Source organism: Marmota marmota, unplaced genomic scaffold, assembly GCF_001458135.2.
Source record: "Marmota marmota marmota unplaced genomic scaffold, marMar, whole genome shotgun sequence".
Lineage (NCBI taxonomy): Eukaryota > Metazoa > Chordata > Mammalia > Rodentia > Sciuridae > Marmota > Marmota marmota.
This window is the reverse complement of record NW_025999977.1, coordinates 50,060,297-50,081,756: the sequence shown is the minus strand read 5'-3', so window position 1 is coordinate 50,081,756 and position 21,460 is coordinate 50,060,297. Positions and strand designations below refer to the sequence as shown.

At 38.7% G+C, this 21,460-nt stretch overlaps 1 protein-coding gene across 1 annotated transcript in view; it reads right to left on the bottom strand.

The window, feature by feature from the left end:
• Nbas (NBAS subunit of NRZ tethering complex) overlaps positions 1-21,460 on the bottom strand; it is a 351,187-nt gene that overhangs the window by 95,112 nt on the left and 234,615 nt on the right. The window contains 4 exon segments of the mRNA XM_048804961.1: positions 4,075-4,409; positions 5,301-5,551; positions 14,133-14,243; positions 17,832-18,061. Of these exon segments, the coding sequence (XP_048660918.1) occupies positions 4,075-4,409; positions 5,301-5,551; positions 14,133-14,243; positions 17,832-18,061 (927 nt within the window).

The following is a 21,460-nucleotide window of genomic DNA, read 5'->3' as shown; positions in this document are numbered from 1 at the left end:
AAAATAAGGGGCTGGGGTTGTAGCTCCTTCGTAGAGTGCTTGCCTAGCATGTGTGAGGCACTGGGTTCAATTCTCAGTGCCACATAAAAATAAATAAAACAAAATAAAGTCTGTTGACAACTAATATTTAAAAAAAGAGAAGTGTTGGGTATGTAGTTCAATGGTGAAGCACCCCCGAGTTTGATCCTTAATACCACAAACAAAAAGGGCAGTTAAGTGGTTAGCGTTTGCCTAGCATATGCAAGGACCTGGGTTCCTTCCCTAGTAAACCCTTCCCAACCCCCATGTCATGTATCATTCTAAGCAATTAGATAATACACTATCTCTTTATCTAAACATTTTTATATAGACCACTTAATCATTATGGTGAAAGACATTTCTATTCTTAGTTAAAAGACAACATTAGCACAGCAGAGACTCTCAAGTTACAATGCAACCCCTTGAGAGAAGTAAACTTTAGGTCAAATCATGTTTTTGTTTTGTTTTGTTTTTAAACAAACTTTACTCTCCCCAATTTTTTATGCCAAGTTGTTGGAACAATAGGATAAAAGAGCAAAGAGTTGCTTATTTCAAGAATTTGAACAGCTATAATATGAAAGATGCCCTTCTACTGTTTCCATAGCTTCAGAGGCAGAACCCCAAAGAGGGGACTACGAGGAGGAAGAAGGGGAGACAACAAGAAAGAAGGAAGGACAGATGGGGGCTTCATTATCAATAGAACTGGTGTCCAAAGGCCAGAGGATTAGCAGATACGCGGTTTCCAGCCATTTTTATGCTCCAGTTCAGGAGAGACAACATGTTCCCACCAGGAACAGTGGTTTACAACCGCAGTGACTTGTGAGTGGTGCGACCTAGAACTCGAGGCACCTGAGGGACCAGGGGTGAGGGGAGCAGGAAATGTCTATCCCATTCCAGGTTAAAGAGCTCTGAGAAAGATACTAGAAGGCCTTTTTAAAATTCCATCGACACCAAAGGGTACTTAAAGAATTCCAGCAAACTTGATAGATTTCATAAGTGACAGGAGTAATGTCCTACCTATGGATGTGGCCACATTAGTAACCAAGAGAAAGTAGAAAACACAAGGGCAGTGGTTACACAGATGTTTCCCGTACCTAACCACATCAGGGCTGAACCGAGCAATGCTGTTTAGACCTGCCTTTCATCTTCTGTCTTCCTAGACTTACCACCTACTAACTTGCTCTGTCCTTTCCATGATAATTTCTTTAATGCCGAGTTGGATAAACAATAGGAGAGCAATTCTAACCTGACCGGATCACATAAAACAATTTGGGTTTGCAGCAAAAGACTTTAAACATTTGTGTCCTTTTCCCTTTTGCACATTCATCATCTCAAATGACGTGAAAATCATTCTCTTGCAACAAGACATTAATATTGGTTTGTGAGTATTGCCCCCAGAATTTCTAAGAATCCTGCTGATGTGAGTGTTAACTAAATGGCTGTGACCAGGAGTGCGGGGAGCCCATCCTGCTGTATTTACCTGAAATGGGCACTCAAGGTTTGGGATATTCCTGACTTCCAGTATCTGAATAATTGATTACTGTTTTTTTTTTTTTTTTTTTAATGTACTCTAGAATAAGCTTACTAGTTCTGAAAATTTGGTTCTGAATTAAATGTGGGTACACATTTGAAAACTGAACACTGTATGAATAGTACACACTTATTTTACATTTTTAACATCATGTACAAGCTGTGGGAACATCTGGTGTTTTGCAGATCTGGACAAATCCAGCTGCATTTCCTCTTCCAAATGTGTCCTCTGACATGTGTGGGTTGTGTTTCATTTTTATTTTTATATTCTCTCTCTATATATATAGGACAGCAGTGTGTGGCTTTAAACATTTATCTAAATTTTACACTTTTCCTCTCTGATCAGAAAATTAAAAGCTTGCTGATTAATAAAATGAAAGCAAATACTATAGCTAGACTAACAAAAATTACTTCTAGATGTAGTAGTCTAAACACTCTCTATATATCTACCTGACGATAGAAAACCTTCTCTTGAGAACAGCTACAAAAAACATCTATGCTTTGGATATACCATCTGAGCTAAGAGGAAGCAACAAAAACTGACTGACCTCATCTTCACTGAGTCAGCCAGGCATTTTCTCCTCAGAAAAATACAAACATAGGAACAAAAGATTATGCCATCCAGTTTCAGATGGTTGGTAGACATCTTAAAGTGCAAGATTACGATTAGATGAAGCCATGAAAATGTGCTGTAACTTAAAAATCAGACTCAAAACATAAATAACAGCTAAAACTAAGTAAACTTAAGACTGTGGTACAGGGTTCAATCATTAATAAGTAATTGCTGCTGGAAGGTCTAAAACTGTCAAGACACATACCTTCATATACACGCTCAAATTAGCATATAGCCTTCGCTAACCAGTCCTATACCCACATAAAATATTTAAAACCTCCTTTAGCCTGAAGTGGGGCTGAGAGACTGCCTTAGGAGGGGACTCCCCCATTGCCTCGGCTTGTCTCCTTGCTTATCTGCCTTTCAGCCAGGGTTTAGGCCCCAGCTCTGCGGTTACTTTTCTAGGATACAAACTGACCACATGGATCTATTCGTTCCCATATATTACCAGGCTCCTGCATGGCCTCTCTCATTTGGACCCAGCCTTGCTATGGACATAGCCCAGGAGAGTCTGTTCTTTTGGGTCTGAAATGCTTGGGGTTCTCTGACCATCGCACCCTACCTGTCTCTAGACTGGCTCCAATGATTTGTTCTATGACTTTTGAAGGGTGGCACAGTTCAGTGACGAGACATAAAGGCTATGGAGGAAGTCAGCCTCCCTCAAGTTCAATTTGTGGCTCCTCATTACCAACTTAGCTTTCGTCTATAAAGTTAGAGTAATAATGTTATCTTCCTCACAGATTACTCAGCCCTGACTCTGCCTTGGAAAAGGCAGAAGACCTGAGGCCACACTACATAGCTGATGTGTGACAGATTCAGAGTTCAAAGCCAGATTTGCATGACTCCAAACTTATGATTTTTTTCAAATATACCATAGCATCTTCCTTTAAAACAATTCTTACTTTCTTCCTTGAAAGTAACAAAAATGTTTATCTCCTTTTCAATGTAGTGCTTATAAAATGGAAACCAAGTTGTTAATTAAATTACTTGGGTTACAACAATTAAAAAAAAAAAAGAAGTCTTTGGTTATACACAACTGTGCATCTAGTTAGGTAAAACCTAGCCTTCTCCACAGATGTTTGATCCACTCCTTTGCCAACCTTCAAATGAATGGTTTGTATTCTCTGTAATTATCCGATTTCCAGGATACTATTAACTATAATGAAGCTGACTTGGGGTAAGGAGAAAGCAAAGATGGGCAAAAGGAGATTTTATTTTTAAAAAGGCATTCCAGAGACAACAACTTTCTGTAGAGGCTGGGAGATTTTCCAGAAGAGAGAACACCCTGGGCCCAAGCAATGAGAAAGGATATTTTCCTAGCAATAAAACCTGGGTGAGTGAGAGAAGGGGAGAAGGACCTCCGCCATCTCTTCTGAGAGAAAGTACACATTGCTGAGGGATTGAGAGCAGCTATTAAGATCAACTCCAAGGGTTCAGATCTGAGCATGGAAAATTGGAAAATGTGATAGGCAGTGTCTATCTCCAAGCCATATGCTGTGTGATTTTCAATGTGAAATTTTTTAAGGGCTCAATTTAATACAGACAAATTGTTAGTGTGAGTTCTGAATAAAGGTACTCTTGGCTTAACAATGGAGTTTCTTTACCCTTGAAAATGTATTTTAAAATGATATCATCAAAAACTATAATATGTATTAAAAAACCATGTAAGTCAGAACAGGTGAATCTGATTTTCACTATCTAAAAATCTGTAATAGAGAAAAATGATCCCAATTAAAACCTCATGCTTAGCAAAATAAATACATAAATAAAATAAAAAACTAAAAGAAAGGAAAAAAAAATCAAAGGACAAGCAATCATTTTCTACTTCAAGGAAATAAAAACATATCTACAGACTGTGAAAACAATTTTCATTTCTTCTAAACCACTCAACATACTTTCTATCTTTTGGTTACCTTGGCCACAGCCTTTGGAGAGAATGTAATCGCATCCACCACAGCAATGAGGTCACCTGGGTAGAGGCGATCAAAGTATTTCACGCAGATATCATAGGCATGAAGCCACTCTGGGGAGGACTCTGGGATTTGCTTGATGAGGTGAGGGTCTCCAGTCCAGAATAACTTCTGTAACCAAACAGTGTACAGAGAGCTGGGCAAAAGCATCCGTCCCTCCTTTGCAGGGATTTTGGGAGCAAGCTTGGAAATAGATAAGATATTTTGACTTGAAAGAACTGGCTCCAATGCATCAAGAGGATTCTTATTTTCATCTGTCAATTTTTTGTAATTAAGACCTAATGAGAAAAGAAAGTGGGTAAGTGGTTCACTCAGATATAAACACACACACACACACACACACACACAGAAACAATCTCCCATTTACACTAGACAGTTGGTTTCATTTAAAGATCAGAAGATCTGAGGAGATCTGAGAACTGGTCCCAGCCTGAAACTTGATCAGCTCTGCAATCCTAGACAGGCCACTCTGTGTGCTTCAGTTTTCTCATGTGTACACTCAGGAAGGCAGTATCTTCTCACCTCTCCAGGCTTCCACAAGTCCTAAGTCTTCGCCAGACTGCATTATATTTGTTTGTTATTTATCTAGCATTTCACCAGCTACCTATAGACAGGGATTGATCTTAGCCCTTATTCCTTTGTAAGTGGAAAAAAAAAAACCTGAAATACATTCTCAAAGCTGTTATGAATATCAAATAAATATAGACATGAAAGTGCCATGCAACTTATCACAAAGATTTAACAGTAGTATTAGCATGTTTAATTTCTTAATTATGAGCACAGGGACCCTATTCTAAAGATTTCCACAATTTATCAAAGATGCAAAGGCTCTTTTTCAAGTGTTTCATGCATATTTTTAAATAGGCTCCATTGAAGCGAACTTGAATGTCTTAGTCAATGGAAACGGGGATAAACCTCTGGAACAGGAGTTGAAGCTGTGGGTTTAAGTATTAGGTTTATCAGAACTTACTGTATGACTTTCAATAGGTCTCTTACTTTTTCTGATATTTAATTCCCTCAGCTGTTAGTGAAGGAATTGAAAAAACAGAATAGTAACTACAGTTGATCAACTTCAATATTCTGTGTATATAAATCTAATGTGTACAAAAAATTAATCCCTAGATTTAATTTAAAAAAACCAAGTTTGAGCAGTGACATGTGCATCCTACCTGATGCGACAACTTTAAACTTCTTCAGCAGCCGAATGTGGGTTTCTGGCTTAATGGCATGTCTACCTAAGTCTGCACATCCACAGTTTTCCAGAAGAGTGAAATAATACAGCAACCTTTCGTGATCAAGGCCACCAATAGTGGGGTAAATATACTTGGCCATGTGCTTCTGAAAGGCTTCAGGATCAGTCTTCAAAGTCTGGAGGAGATGAAGGGCTTGGGCCCGCTTTTCAATTTCTCCTGTGGACAAACTGAAATTAAGAGCCAAAGAAAGTGTTGAGATTTGGTTCCTTTATCCAACAGCATAATTTTTTAAAACTCAGCTGGAAAGTCGACTTCATTCAGATCCCTTCCTCTTGCCTAATCAAAGACTTTCAGCCACCAGGATCCAGGAAGCTCTTAAGAGAGGATAACAACACATGTCGGATGCTGACCACTGCACCGCACGACCCTCATATCACTTACGGGCCCAGCAGCCCTGTGAAGGAGGGCGTCCCTGCATCAGAAGGGTTGTTCAATGCTTCCCAGCTAGAATACAAACCAAGATCTGTCAGCTTCCACTGCAAATCATTTACCCATGTCACAAGAAAAAAATTTAAATCTGCACTTCAGTATAGAAACACTACAACCTTATTTCAAGAATTCAGGAAACAGTGAGGGGAAGAAAAAGTCCAAACTGTCAGGCATAAGTGTTATAACTGAGAGTCTTGAATTGATATTCTATAGATCCCAATTTTATACTGTGTTCAAATAAAATGGCAAAGAAGAAATAAGTGTATTTTCTCTTGAATTAACTTTAGTAATACTACTTGAACAAAACACATGTCTTAATATTTTCATACTAATGTAAATGTCTTCGTAATATAATAAAAACCATTTAAGGTTAACTTATTGGGGTAAAAAAAAATTCAAGCATTTTTGTTTGTTTGGTCTGTGTTTTGGACAGAAAGGAAAGGAGTCCACTTTGGTCTACGTTTGTCCCTGGATAGAAGTCTCAGGTCTAGTGCCACCACAATGGCCTAGAGAACACACATTTTTAGTGCTCCAATTTTAAGGGTCCTTAAGGCAGCCCTACAGACTAACAGAAACGTCCAGTTTCCAAGACTCCCACAGGCAGAAATAAAAGTATCTGGGGGCAACAATGAGACCTTGGGCAAGAAAGTTAGATTTCAAATGACTTTAAAGCAACTCTCTGAAATATGATACCCTGTTTACTAGAATTACCATTTTTAGAAAGTGCCAAAGGGGATATGTGTTTGGTTTTTGTACACGAACAATATAAATTGTGTTTTAAAACTTTTATGAGACTATAAAAATTCTTGGGATAAAAGAGACAATCTATAAAGTCAAAATATAATTTTAAAAACGTTTCTTTTTACTTTCACTTCAAGAGAAATGTTTTCCATTAAGGCAGTTCAAATATTTGCAAAAATATTTTGCAAAAATATCTATAAAATGTTCTTTCACTGCCTCTTCTGAGTCACTGACATATGCTAAATATTTTATACCCATAACATATTTAACTATTATACTATGATGACATAGATCATATTATATCTTGTTTAACTTTAGTTTATCAGTACCAAGGTCCAGTGTGTGATACAAAAGAACCATTCAATAACATGACTTACAAATGCCAAATGGATGAGTGGATGTCCTCATAGGTGTCATCTACATACAAAGCACTGTGCTCTGGGAAGGATATAAAGATTTACAGCACAGAACTCTCCTCCAGGTCTGAAAATCGAGTTTAGTTATACGTACTTGGCATTGAACAACAATGCAAACCAATGGTAAGTGCTGACAAAGGACATAAAATTGTATTCTAATTAAGAGAAAGATCACTAAAAGCTATGACTGCAGAAGTAGAAATCAATGATAACAGAAGACTTAAAGAAGTACTTGAGTTTGACATTGTAGAAAGGAATGAAGCAGAAATAACATGAATCAAAGTACCACAGCAAGAAAGCACAAGGCCTGATTATGGAACACGACAGCAGAAACAGCAACTGTTCAGAAAATACTCTTGACCCTATCTTTTCTCTTAATTGTGCGATGTCATCTCTGGGGGAAAAAAAAAAGCTGCACATGATAGTATAGGAAAGTGACTCACAGTAACTTGCAAAATGAGGTCTGAAGACAATGAGGAGATAAATAAGCCATGTAGCCCCGCTAAGATGATGCATATTGGCAAAGACTGCAAGCAGAAAAAGGTGCAGAACAGAGAAGAAAAACAAATTTGCCTTTATTATGGTGACTGCTAGGCTAGCAAGTTAAAAATGGGTTATTATCAACTCATAGTTAAAGAAACTGCTATCAAGATAGGTTACATGACTTGCCTAAGTCCAAGCATCCAGATCTATCTGGACTCAAAAGTCTTAAGTTTGTCCACACATCACACAGCAGCCATTGACTCAAGAAGGTCAAGTGTCCAAACTAATAACCACTTGAGAAATAGCACAGAAAGCACTGCTGCAATAATCTCGAAGGGCTCTGATGTCACACTTCACTCCCAATACCCTGATAAACAGTATTCAAGACAGATTCATCCACAAAATGGAAAACAATGACTAAATCATAACAGTCTATTTAGTTCATCTGTGTTTGACTCGATTTTGGATCTAGTCTGTCTCAATCAACATTACTTTTTCCTGTGCCCACCCACTTATTCTTCTGTGCCTACAATTCAGTTTGCCTCATGTGCAATTTTACCTAATTATCTTGTCAAGACACATAGTGGAATACCTTTACTGACACTTGATAAATACACAAACCTCCCTTTTCAGTAAATTACAATGTGCTGAGATCTTTTATAGATGCTAGTAATCAATAGCTGTTTTAATAGTTTCCATTGAAAGAAGCTGTTATCTTCCCTTTGGAACAAGAAATGAAATCTCTACCTAGAAAACAATTCCAAAGAACTTACATTCAAGAGAGTAGGAAGAAATACCATGAAACCACTATGGACTTTTCACTAATCAAATTAATGATTACCCTTAAAAACAGTTTAAGTGCATTTTCCTGAACCAAGTTTAGGTATAAAGCAGCTTACATACAGTGCATATTTAACTTTCAAAGATTAACTACAGGAAGAAGCTAGCGTTAGCTGTACTCGATGCATAAGGGATAAACTTTTAGTACTAATCCCACCATTAAGGTGTTCTGTAACAGCTTCAAGTTGCCAATCACCCCAAAATATGACTCAAAATCAGCAAGTATTGAAAGTTAGAAAACAAGTTTATTTAAATACATTTTTCTGTACTCAGTCTAAGACTGAGTGATAATGCAATTCCATTAGCTGACTGAAAGGGATTCTTAGAATGTGAGAGGGAGGAGGAAGAAAGAGAATGGGAGAAGGCTGCAGGGCAAGGGGATGGGATTTAAATGGAATTTAGCAATAACCTGCCAGTGCTTCTGCCCTGATTGCCTCGTTTACTCCTCACAGTAACACTCTGCAGAAGACCTTGTTATTCTTGTTCTCTGAGGTAAGCCAAAGTACAGATAAAAATCCCATAACCAGTAAGAGATGGAAACTGATTCCAAGTTGGGTCTCCCAACTTCAGATCTCTGTTTTACTCAATAAAGCAAAAGAGCCAATATTTTCATATGAGATTGTATATGTGAGAGACAGTTCAGTAGAGTACTTACGGCCATTTCCCCAAAGACTAGTCAGTCCCAAAGCATGGAGGTCTACAAATCTACAGGAATGACCAGCATGCTAACTTACAACTACTCGTGCAAGGGGATCAACCCAAGAAGGGTAGAGTGTGAATGCCTCAGGATGACCCCGACGCAGCAGCCTGGGGCTGCAATGCAGCTTGCAGCAGCACCTGTGACTACTAGAGGGAAAATGTGGGCAAAATGAATGTCACCAACTTTTCAAAAAAAAAAAAAAACAAAAACACCCAAAGAGTTTATGGAAGAATGAGCAATGAATATCTCAGAGACTAGTTTCTGTCACACTGATACTCCATGAGTTCCTTTACAGAACATTTTCTGCTATGAATGGAGTGGTCAAGTTAAAAGCAATGGAAATTAGTATCTTCATTTTTTAAGGCCTTGTGGATTTGTGTGTGTGTGTGTGTGTGTGTGTGTGTATATACGTACAAACAACAGTTCTGGTCAAGTTCTCTCTCCTTAGATCAAAATAAAAATCAAGGGCTGGAGATGGAGCTCAGTAGCAGAGCATTTGCCTGGCATATATATGCAAGGCCCTGGGTTTGATCCCCAGCCCTGACCAAGAAAAAAAGAAATTAGAACCAAATTTATGGCTCAATTTAAAAAACCCTGAAAGGCCTATGATCTGAATATCTACATGCAACATTCCCTACTCTAATATGTATCTTTCCTGGTCCTGGATTTTTGTTTTAATTTTCAAAGTTATAATAAGCCTTTAATAAACTGAGGTACCTTAAATTCTAGGAAAAGGTATGGCTTTAAATCTCCCCCCTTCATATACTAATCACTCTGACACCACCTCCTCAATTGTGTCAGGGTCTTCAAGGGAGAGGAACCTGGAAGAGGTAGACAGATTACTTTATAACATGGCAACCTGGACACAGACCTCACTGAATGATCAATAACAACCCCAAGTCATAAATTTGTTCTCATCTGCTTCAACTCGGAAAAAGGCAGATACACTACAGTTTGTTCCATCGCCTCACAGATACACCATGTTCTTGCCCATCTCTGCATTTGAGATGAATGAATCCTCCCTAGAGAATACGAAATTCACTATGAAAAATAGCCCAGCACATCTAGGGTCCCTGTGAAGAGGAACTCTTTTTATGCTACTTACTAAACTTGCAATTTACTTTTGGGCTATTTTAGGGGACAGGGAGGAGAAGAAGGGGTCCCTATTAGGTTATAAGCTCCATGGGGACAAGAATGTGACTCAGCACATTGTGCTTGGAATACAAAGATACTAAATAATACCATCAACAACATTAATAGATATAGTTCTAGTATATCAGACACATAACTCCAGTATTTTAAAAGGATCCTGTGTCCAAAACTGAGAGAGACTCATGGAGTCAGCAAAATTAACAAAAATTACAGTAATAACCAGAATAGTACTGAAAGAATCACCTAGTTACACAATTTCCACAGATTTCTTCCAATCTTCACAATCCTCCAGGGTAAGAATAATAGTCCCTATAACTAAGTAAACAGTGACTTAAGAGAATTAGGAAGCACTCAAAAGGCTGTACAGTTGGTGGGTCTGGCCAGTAGCACTGGACCTTAAAACTTGATTTGATTCCAAACCCCATGCTGACCCATCAGGTCACATGCCCACTGACAGCTCCTGCTGTCTGTAAGATCCACCAATGTCTAGTGCAGCCTCAGGGTGAAATGGATACTAAATCTGCAGTGAGTGACAAGTCCACCTCGAGCCTCAGGGCAGAACATACTTCAGCAGGACTAAGCAGCCATGAGAGACTGTCCAGCAGTTCCAAGTGACTCAGGCATGACCATGGAAAAGCAGTATATGGCTTAAAACAGTATAAGAAGGGGGAAAAGAAACCAGGAACTCAAGTATGGGTGTTTATGAGAACTCTGATAGGAGAGATACAAGGAATAACTGCCCTTAGTGAGGCACTGATCATGCATTGCCTGCTGTAGGTTAAATTTTTTACCATTAAATCATTGTTATTATTCCTTAAAGTCAAGAAAATGAACTTCAGCGAAGTGAATGTTCTGGTCTAAGGACACAGAGATAGGATGACATCAATGGGATCTGATCTAGCCATCTGACTGGAGGGCTCATACTCTACAGGCTGAGGACATTCCACCACACCTGGCTATGAAGCTGCTGTGGGGGTCACACCTCCAAGTCCACCAAGAGAGGAGGGAGAATGACAGGGGAATGAACTCCATGGAGGGGAGGGGGTGATTTTTTTTTAAAGGAACAGTTTTATTTACTAATTTACTATTAATTCAACTAATTAATGATGGGCAATTTTTGTATTAACAAGGCTGATTTCTAATAATCAGATTACCAAGTTTGATTAACTAGTTGTCTGGAAGAGGTGATGCACACTTGTAGCCCCAGTTACAAAAGAAGCTGAGGCAAAAAGACCACAAGTTCCAGAACCTCACAGGCAATTTGGCAAGACCTTGTCTCAATGAAATTTTTAAAAAGGCCTGGAGTTACAGCTCAGTGACAGAGTGCTTGTCTAGAATGTGCAAGGCCCTGGGTTCAATTCCCAGTCCACGAAGGAAAAAAAAAGTTTGAACAGTAAGGCAAAGGGTTTTAAGTAAAGAACACAGAGGACCTAACACACTTGCTAAATCAATATCAAGTGCTTTGCCACTCACAATTAATGATGCCAGGAGCTAATGATTTCCTGGTTTGTAATTGCTGTGCATCTGCATAATCACACTGCTATCAGGTATAATGATATGCCAGGAACAGTCTTGTACATTACTCGACTGCCTGATAATTTATAATATATTCAGAGACCAACGAAGCTTCCTGTTTTTACAGATATGGAATCCTTTTATGTAACAAAGAAAAAAAAAGAACAAAATGCCATGATATTTTTTTAAATGCCAATATGCACATCAGAAGAAACATTTATTTGAACATATTATTATGCCTCAAAAATAGTGAGGCCAGGGAAGTATTTATCATAGATAACAGTGTCACCATGTAGTAACCTCACGAATACTTAAAATGAAGTACTTAAAATTTCACTGATTAATAAAAATTAAAGATGCAACATCATAAGCATCTCTTGACCCTTCAGCAGGATTTGACCCCACTCAGTTCTCCCTGCTTCTTAAAAGGCTCTGGCCACGATACCCTTCAGCACCATTCCTGTTCTCCCCCTCCCATCCTACTGCTGTCCCCTAATTCCTTTTTCTAGCAGCTCTCGACCAGCTACTATGAAGGCCCTCATGGTTGCTTCAAGCCTACCTCTTTGACCATACACTCCTCTCCAGAGCGCGCGCACACACACACACACACACAGCTTCTGTACCAGCGACATGCACATAACTCCCAAGCCAGTTCCTCTGCCTCACCTTCTCCTTTGAATTCCAAATCGCTAAGTTCCAACAGCTGACTGCCTTTTTTTGGGACGGGGGTGTTTCAGTACATATAACTTCTCATTCTCTTCCCTTCTCCACCCTGCTTGACCTCCATAGAGTGCTTCATCTCACTGAATGATGCCACAACCCAAAAGGTGGACCAAGTAAAAAGCTGGGGATGAGAGTGAGTGGGGGGGGGGAATCGAACATAGGGACAATGAGCTACATCCCCATTTCTTTTTGAGACAGGTTTTTGCTAAGTCAGCAGTGTTGGCTTCCAACACATGATCCTTCCGTCTCACCTCCAGAGTTGCCAGGATTACGTGTGTGTACCACAATGCCCAGCTGGGATGATTCTTGATGTCTCCCCTTTCATTTGCCTTTATATCTAATTTATTCTTGTTAATTAATATATTAAGTTCCATCTATTTTACCTTTTAAATATCTCAAACCCATCTTTGCCTCACCTACACTTTTAAAACCGTACTCCAATCTATGGTCACCTGTGGTGCAGACTATTGTATAATAGTGCCATAAATAGTCTGTATATGTCTATTCTGATTTCCTTCAAATCTTTTCTCAACATAGTCATGAAAGTGATCTTAAAGTGAAAATCTGGTCATACTATCTTCCCGTCCTTCATCCAAATCCTTAAATAGCCTACTATTTAAATAGCCTACTATTCTTACGAAGAAGTCAACAGCCCTTGCTGACACCTCCATGTTCTTGCTGCATTGTCTGGCTTGTCTCATTTCGTGCCACGATCCTAACTCACTGGACTTCACCTACCCTGTTCCTCTGCCAGGCTCTCAGACTCATCATGTTCCTCAAAGGGCCTTGGCACTTACCATATTGTCTACCTAGGAAATGATTCCTTTATCCTTGTAATCAATTCTGACTCAATATTTAGGTCTTAGCTTGTAATAGTCTATTTTGCATTACTATAATGAAATTCCCGAGGCAGCCTATCTTATAAAGAAAAGGTTTACTTAGCTCACAGATCTGGGGTCTCAAGGGTCCACATCTAGCAATGGCTTTCTTGCTGGTAGAGTTCCTAGGTTGCATACAGCATCACAGGCAGCACACATGTGCATCTATATTCTTAGGCCCCTCTCTTTTTTCTTATGTGGCAACCAGATTTAACCATGGGGACTCCATCCAATCTTATCTAATCCTGATCTATTTTTGAAGGTCCCACCCTCTGAACACCATAGCAGGATCCCATTCTCTTATTTACCCACAATGGGTATTAAATTTCAATACATGAGCACCTGGGGACACTCAAACCATAGCCAGATCATAACACAACTCAACCAACATTTCCACAGGAAAGCTTTCCCTAACTATGCCAAATCGCATAACTGGGCTCTTACATAGTACCTGTCCTGGTTTTAATTTCACATTTGGTTATGTCACTACTTGATTGTCGTCTCTCACTGATACCCTATGTTCCAAGACAACCAGGATGCCTGCTTTTGCTCACCACTGTATACCTACTAACACTGTGAATCACCACTGTATACCTACTAACAATGTGAAGAGTCTCAACAGAAACTGAATGAATATATAAATGAACAGTAAAGTATCTAACTCAAGGCTCTTATTACTAAAAAAACATGAATAGGCTATTGCTTAACATTAGTATATCACAAATGTGAAAGGGAGAGAGTACTAGGAAAGTAGTCTATTATAGCTGAGAAGTAAACCTGAAGTTGTACGCTGTAACTTCAAGATTTTTTTTCTAATAGACTCTGAAAAGAGAAGCATGGACATAAACATTCATATGAACTTCATGCTTACCCACTGTCTGTGAACAGGAACTCCAAATGGGTCATAAAAACTTCCCAACGGGAGATGCTATACCGCTGTGCCAGAGAAAGAGCAATGTTGTAGACATTTTCTTCAAGAGTCCTTTAGAAATGTCCACCATGCACAGGAAAGAGAAAAGGAACACGTTACGTTAATCGGCAAAACCAATTTTCATTGGGATTGCTCTCCAGCTGTGAGGGTAGTCACTACAGCCCTTAATAAAAGCCATTTTAAAAGAATTCAGAAAACGACTTCCAAGGAATCTGATTGTTCCTTTTCGACCGAGTACACAGCAATTTACCATGAATTAATCTAGACCAGTAGTTCCCAACTATGAGTACTTCTGTGACCCAGGGAAGATTTAACAATGTCTAGAAATATTTTGATTGTCACAAATGGGGGATGGGAAGGGTGCTATTGGCACCTAGTGGGCAGATGCTAGAGATGCTGTTGAACACCCTACAATACATAGGACAGGCCTACCCATCACCCCGCAAGAAAGAATTATCCAGTCAAAATGTCAGTAATGCTGAGGTTAAAAAATTCTGATCCAGATTCTAGAGCCTCTGCAAATAGTATATCTCTACAGTGAGGTAGCTCTCTGAGAAGCCATAGTTACTTACTCAGTAAGCATGTTTTCTCTGTTGTGACAGGTATTGTGCTGGTTATTTAGGACATAAAAATAAACAAGATTTTTCTTGAGGAACTCACAGTCTACTAGATGATATGAGATGTGAACTGGTAGTTAAATATCATGGGGATAGAGTTTAAAAAAAAAAAGACCACTAAATACTGTGACAATAGGGATAGGAGAGTAACAAACTTGAGCTGGAGGCTGAAACAAGCATTAACTAAGCAGAGGTGGTCAACAGGAAGGAGAGACAGACGGAACTATGAGAAATGAAGCAGAAAGGGCTCCTGAAGCTTCTCGGACATGTATCTCATTCTATAGGTAAATGAAAGTAAGTGGAAGGTTGAAACCAAGGAATGACATCACCAGGGTTGAGATTCTCTAGGCATATAAAGAAGTACAAGAAAATGGTCCATGGTGCCCACATTAAGGTCTACTGCAAAACCCCTAGTTCCCAGCAGAAATGCAAGATGGAATTCTTGTTTGGCAAGGTGTGGCCAAAATCAGCGAAGTACAAATGAAATCTCTGTTATTAACAACTGCTCAGACTATATTCACCCTAAGTAAACCATGACATATGTTTGATTAGCCAGGGGCTGGTAAACATTTTCTGTAAAGAGCCACATAGTAAATATTTCAGCTTTACTGCCATAGTCCCTGTCGCATAGCCTTTTTATTGTTTTGTTTTCCACAAACCTTTAAAAATATGAAAGTCCTTCTTTGCTCATGGGCTATAAAAGAAGAGATCCAGGGTTAGATAAATTTGTCAACCTAGGGATTAGGTCACTGTCAACTGAAATCTTTTCTTATTTTTTGAGTACCTGTACATGATAGAATGAGAATCTGTTGCAAGTAGGGACCATTATCAATTCTAGGCATATAAAGAAGTACAAGAAAATGGGGGTCTATTTTCCTATTATGGGGGTCTAGCACATTGCCTGGCATTGGGACATACTGTGTTTAAGTACCGGTATTTTTAATCACTTGATAAAGATGGAAGGGAACAAATTGTGTCATATGCTCTTCAAAACCACCCTGTCTGACCCCTGAAAAGGTATTATTGTAGACATGTGTATAATGAAGGACTTACAAAAAACAACTGTGAAATAGAAACATAACAAGCAAGAAACTAAAGAATGGTCACATTGTAATACAAGTGAAGAAAGAGGAGCAAAACAAGAAATGAGTTTTATAAATCTATACAAGACACTGAAATGCCATCTCTAAAATCAGAACTGGTAAGGCTGAAAGCCTTAGAAACTTTCACGCACCTTAAACAAGCCACCCAAAGACTGCTGTATACTTTTCTAAGCAACTCAAAGTACAGAAGATTCTACACTTATCAAAGGCATGTATTTGTCCTTTGGTATATACTTCAAATAGCATAGGCTAATTGAATACTTTAAAAAGTAAATAAAGGACAAACACTAGCAAAATGTAACTAATGACAGAAGGCAAGCCTTACCTTATGAACTTTTATTCTGCATAATAATCCTCTTCTATGAAATCATGAACTCAGCATTAAGGATTACAAAATGCCCAAAGGAAAAGCACAGTGAATTTAGAATTAGGAAACCCAGGCTCATCTCCTGCTGTAGGACACTAAGCAATTCCTTAAAGCTCTCCGATTCTCAAATTCCTCCTCCAAAAAGGAAGGAGACTGAACTATGTCTTACGTCACTTTCAAATTGGACATTAAATGACTCTGAAATTATGAACTTCCAAGGAGGATGGAGGAGAAGAGAAAAATATTCTATATTTCTCCCCTTAACTGAGAATGGCCGGGGATTGTTCCCACTATTTTTTAAAAATTTCTCCACACCCTGCCTTATTCTAAAGATAATCTGGAGTGTCTGATAATAAAATTATCAGAGAATATCAAGGCTACTTTTCCACTTTCTCAAGGATTTAAATGATACCATGAAAACTGACATACCATTACCATAATCAAGACCATTTTTGTTATTTTGAAGGAATTTGCCCTGAGAGATGAATGATCACTAAATGTGGCACAATTTAGCCTTAGTTTCAAGGTTGGAAGCTGAGACTGCATTGCACACCAACTGCCCCTTGAGAATGCAACAGGATGTAGGGAAGGCATGTGGTGTCGTGAAGATGCAAAGGCTTTGACACGTGACTGATCCAGGGTAAAGTCAGACTAGCAATCTGTACCATCAACTGAAACTAGGGCCAGTTACCTCCTACTCCTAAGCAACATCCAGCTCGATGAGGATAGGGGACAACATCTGAACTCATGAGGTTATCTATGATAAGATATTTAAAGTTTACAGAGCACTTTATGTAGTGCCTTGCCCACAGTAAGCACTTAAGAAGTTGTGATATTAAAAACAAACTGTCTTAATAACCATAATGTGTGAACATACTTTCCCACCTCCTGACATATAAATACTTCTCATCTGATCTAAACTCCTGAAACAAAAAACAGACATCAGTATTAAAACCAAAGGGAATTCCATACCTAGAAAGCAACTCTTACAACTGTCCCTTGAGCTGTACTGTCACCTCATCCAAGGCCTTGCTCTTCTCTTGAAAGGGGTAAGGCACGAAAGAAAAACTGGCAGCTGCTCCTTGCCTCTGACAAAAGAAAACTTGTACCAGGCAGCTTCTCTTTTCTTAGAGGCCCAGAACCGATAAAGGCATCTGAACCTATGGCACGGGGTCTTCCTTAGCTAGTCAGTCAACTGTCTCTCATATTAACATACTGGAGAAATTAAATTTGCATGTACTTTGGAAAGTGAGATTCCTGACCAGGAATACTAATTTGGTCATAGTCTTGGTATTGGGCTATTAAAGTCATGGGAAACTTTATTAAAAAAAAATAATCCCACTGCTTACTATTTAAATCTGTAGCTTACGATGTCTGCATTTACTGATCTTTTGGGAAGACACATACATTCCTCATATGAATGGAAAAAGTGCATAAAGTCCTGCTAGTATCAACCATTAATGTGAATCTTCAAGGAACTGGAACTAATAGTCTGAATTTTACTTTTGCTCCATTTTAAATTCATCCCTCATAAGACAAAGGTATCACTTACTCTGCCAAGCCAAGGATAGTTTCCCTTTTATACTGGTCATCCGCAGTGAACCTCTGCACATCCACCCCCTTCCGAAGGCCCTGAAGTAGTCGTGCCTGAGTGAAGTCCAGGAGGCGCTCATTGTAGTAGTGTAACTGCTCAGTCAGTGAAACGAGGTCTTCAGGCCAGGCTTCATGTCCATGTCGAGTCACATGCCTGGTGACCGTCTTGATTAGCTCTTTGGGATCGGCCTGTGAAAGGCATGGAAAGATTATATTTCATACACAATTGCATAGGCATGAGCAACTAAGTAACAAAGAGAAGATAGTGAAGTCCACTGGGCATCCTGGTTGGCCCTTCATACTTTGGCCTTTTAATCAAGGCTCACAAATACCCTGGAGCTGACTGCAGAAGTGGTTCTTAAACTACTCTGAAGACTACAAAGATAGGACAAAGAACAGAGTCCAGGAACAGGCTTCTAGCTCACAGCCCTATTCTTTCAACTTACAAAGTACCTTCTTGCATTTACAACTGCCATAAACCTACACCATCTTTTTGCTCTAACCAACTGGTCACTTATAATTCATTCTAGAAGTTTTCATCATCATTGCCTCTGACTAAAGTTTTGTGGACCACAAGTGTTCTCCACAAGAAAACTGCAGTTCAATAATCCCATTATAAATGGCTGGAGAACTAAGGAGAAGAGTGTTTTCTCCAGGGATAAGTGGGGGGGGGGGGGGGAACCCACCCCAGCTCCCAAAGTCAGAATCTCTTCTAGTCATCTAAGAAAGCAGCCAACCAATTTTGACTCTGCTTGATTTGAGGCTCAATGGGATTATTGTTCCATGATTCTTAGTAGTTTCTCTAATAATAATAAAACTATTCAAATAGAACAAACCCCAGAATCCAATAGCTGACAGGAAAGGAGAATAAGTGATTAAATAGCCACATTTATTTATATTGAAGTTGGTCTGGGGTGTCAACGAAGCAATAGCAACTCAGTCATGATGCAAGAATTATTTAACAGGGAGCGTAATAATTGAACAGCATTAACTCAATCACTTTGATTTCTGGGAAGATGTGGTACAATTTTAACATGAGCAAATCAGGGAAAAACAACTTAGAATTTACTTTTGGTTCTCTGAAATGCACTCCTAATTATAGTAAGCTGTCAGCATGTCTAATGTGTGAAAACCATTATTTTGAGCTACACAGGAGATTTGTCAATGTTGAGTCTATATCACCAAACCTAGCCTAACAGTTTTTCTCTTGATCCTATTAAGGAATAATCTGGGAGTGTGGATAAAAACCAATTAAAGAAACCTTGAATTCCAGCAGGTAAACTTGTGTAAAAATCAAGCTTATTATATTTAAATTTTCTCTACCTCTATGCATACTCTGAGTCCTACTTTCAAAAATAACAGATGAAAAGAGCTTGATTTGAATACTAACACTATCACAGTAAGACATGGGAACATCTTTCATTCATTTAATAATTTTTGTGCACCTTCTATGTACCAAGTGATAAGCCCCTTTTCTCTAGAAATAGTCTATTAAGAAACAATATGCAGCAAAATGAAAATAAACCCTTATCTCTCATCATGCACAAAACTCAAATCATTTAAGTGGATCAAGGACCTAGGAATTAGACCAGAGACCCTGCGCCTAATAGAGGAAAAAAATAGGCCCAAATCTTCATTATGTCGGATTAGGCCCTGACTTCCTTAACAAGACTTCTAAAATGCAAGAAATAAAATTAAGAATAAATGGAATGGACTCAAAATAAAAAGCTTCTCAGCAAAAGAAACAATGAGGTGAAGAGAGTGTCTACATTTTGGGAGCCAATATTTGTCACATGCACATCAGAGCACTAATATCCAGGATATAAAAAGAACTCAAAACAACACCAAAAAAGCAAACAACCCAATCAATTAATGGGCTAAGAAGCTGAACAGATACTTCTCAGAAGATATACATTTGATCAACAATTATGAAAAAATGTTCAACATCTCTAGTAATTAGAGAAATGTAAATCAAAACTACTTTAAGACTTCATTTCATGCCAGTCAAAAATGGCAGTTAACAAGAACACACACAATAAATGTTGGTGAGGATGTGGGAGAAAAGTGGTGGGACTGAATATTGGTGCAACCAATCTGGAAAGCAGTATGGAGATTCCTTAGAAAATTTGGAATGGAACCACCATTTGACCCATGTGTACTTCCTCGGTCTATACCCAAAAGACTTAAAATCAGCTACTACAGTAACACAGCCACATCAATGTTTATAGCAGCTGAATTCACAATAGCTAAACTGTGGAACATATACAGATGCCCATCAATAGATGAATGGATAAAGAAACTGATACACACACATACAATGAAATATTACTCAGCATTAAAAGAGAATAAAATTATGGCATTTGCAAGTAAACGGATGAAGTTGGAGAATATCATGCTAAGTGAAGTAAGCCAATCTTCCCCCCCCCCAAAAAAAAACAAAGGCAGAATGTTCTGATAAATGGATGCTGATCCATAATTTGGGGGGCAAGGGAAGAATGGAGGAACTTTGNTTTTTTTTTTTTTTTTTTTTTTTTTAAAAAGGAAAGGGATGGGACCAAAGTACCCAAAGGTCATAAACAAATATGGAAAAAAAAAAAGCAAATAATTGCAAATATCAGAACACAAGTAAGCACAGGTACTATGGGAATACAGAAGTGTGGGACTTGGGCAAGTGTCTAGGAGTTCTCCTTGTAAGAGGTTAACATGAATGCTAATTACTCAGGTGTCAGTAGTAAAATAGTCAACAGGAATACTAATTCCAGAAAAGGCTAGAATATGTGCTAAGGCCTTCATAAGCAGATAGAGGCAGAAAGAAAGATGAAGTGAATAAACCACATCTAACTGCAATTAGTTAGCTATTTGGGAACCAACTGTCTATAACAGTATTTCCGGAAATGGATATAAGCAAAGGGGATCCAATGCCTCTGCTCTTAGGGAGACTACGGCTGACATCAACCATCTCCTCCCCTTTCCACCTGTTGACTGAACCCTTTGGAGTATCACCCTGAAGCCATCATGGGCACAGTCTCCTCTGTAGTTTTCTGGTACAGGGATGTGGCTCATGGGCCAGCTAGCCCATCCACACCTGCTTTGTATTCCATCATAAGGGGGGTGGTGTACACACTTGGCACTTCAACTCAGTAGTAAGACATCTTATTTCTATTCTCCTTACATTCTCATACAATTTATTATACAAATTCCAAGGCAAAGAGGAGAGCAAAGCTACAAAATGGCAGCACTCAGCAATAGTAAGCATAATTATTGCTACTAATATTTATGCAGCTCTCACCCAGAAAGAAGGTTTTGAGTCGCCACATAAAACCTGCACATTCATATGTGACAAAAAGGATGGATGAAATCTCCTTTTGCCAATAAAGAAAATGTCAGGGTATGGTGAAATAAGCAGACATGCAGAAGCTAGCGGACGAGTGACCTTGTGCAAGTTACTTAACAACTATGAACTGGCAGTAATAACACAGCTTCCAGGGTTGTGAGAACATATAATATACATGCTCTTATATATTTATTATAGGAATCAAGTCTGGCAAGATGTAGGCAATTACAAAAAAAATGAAGAGAATGATGGAA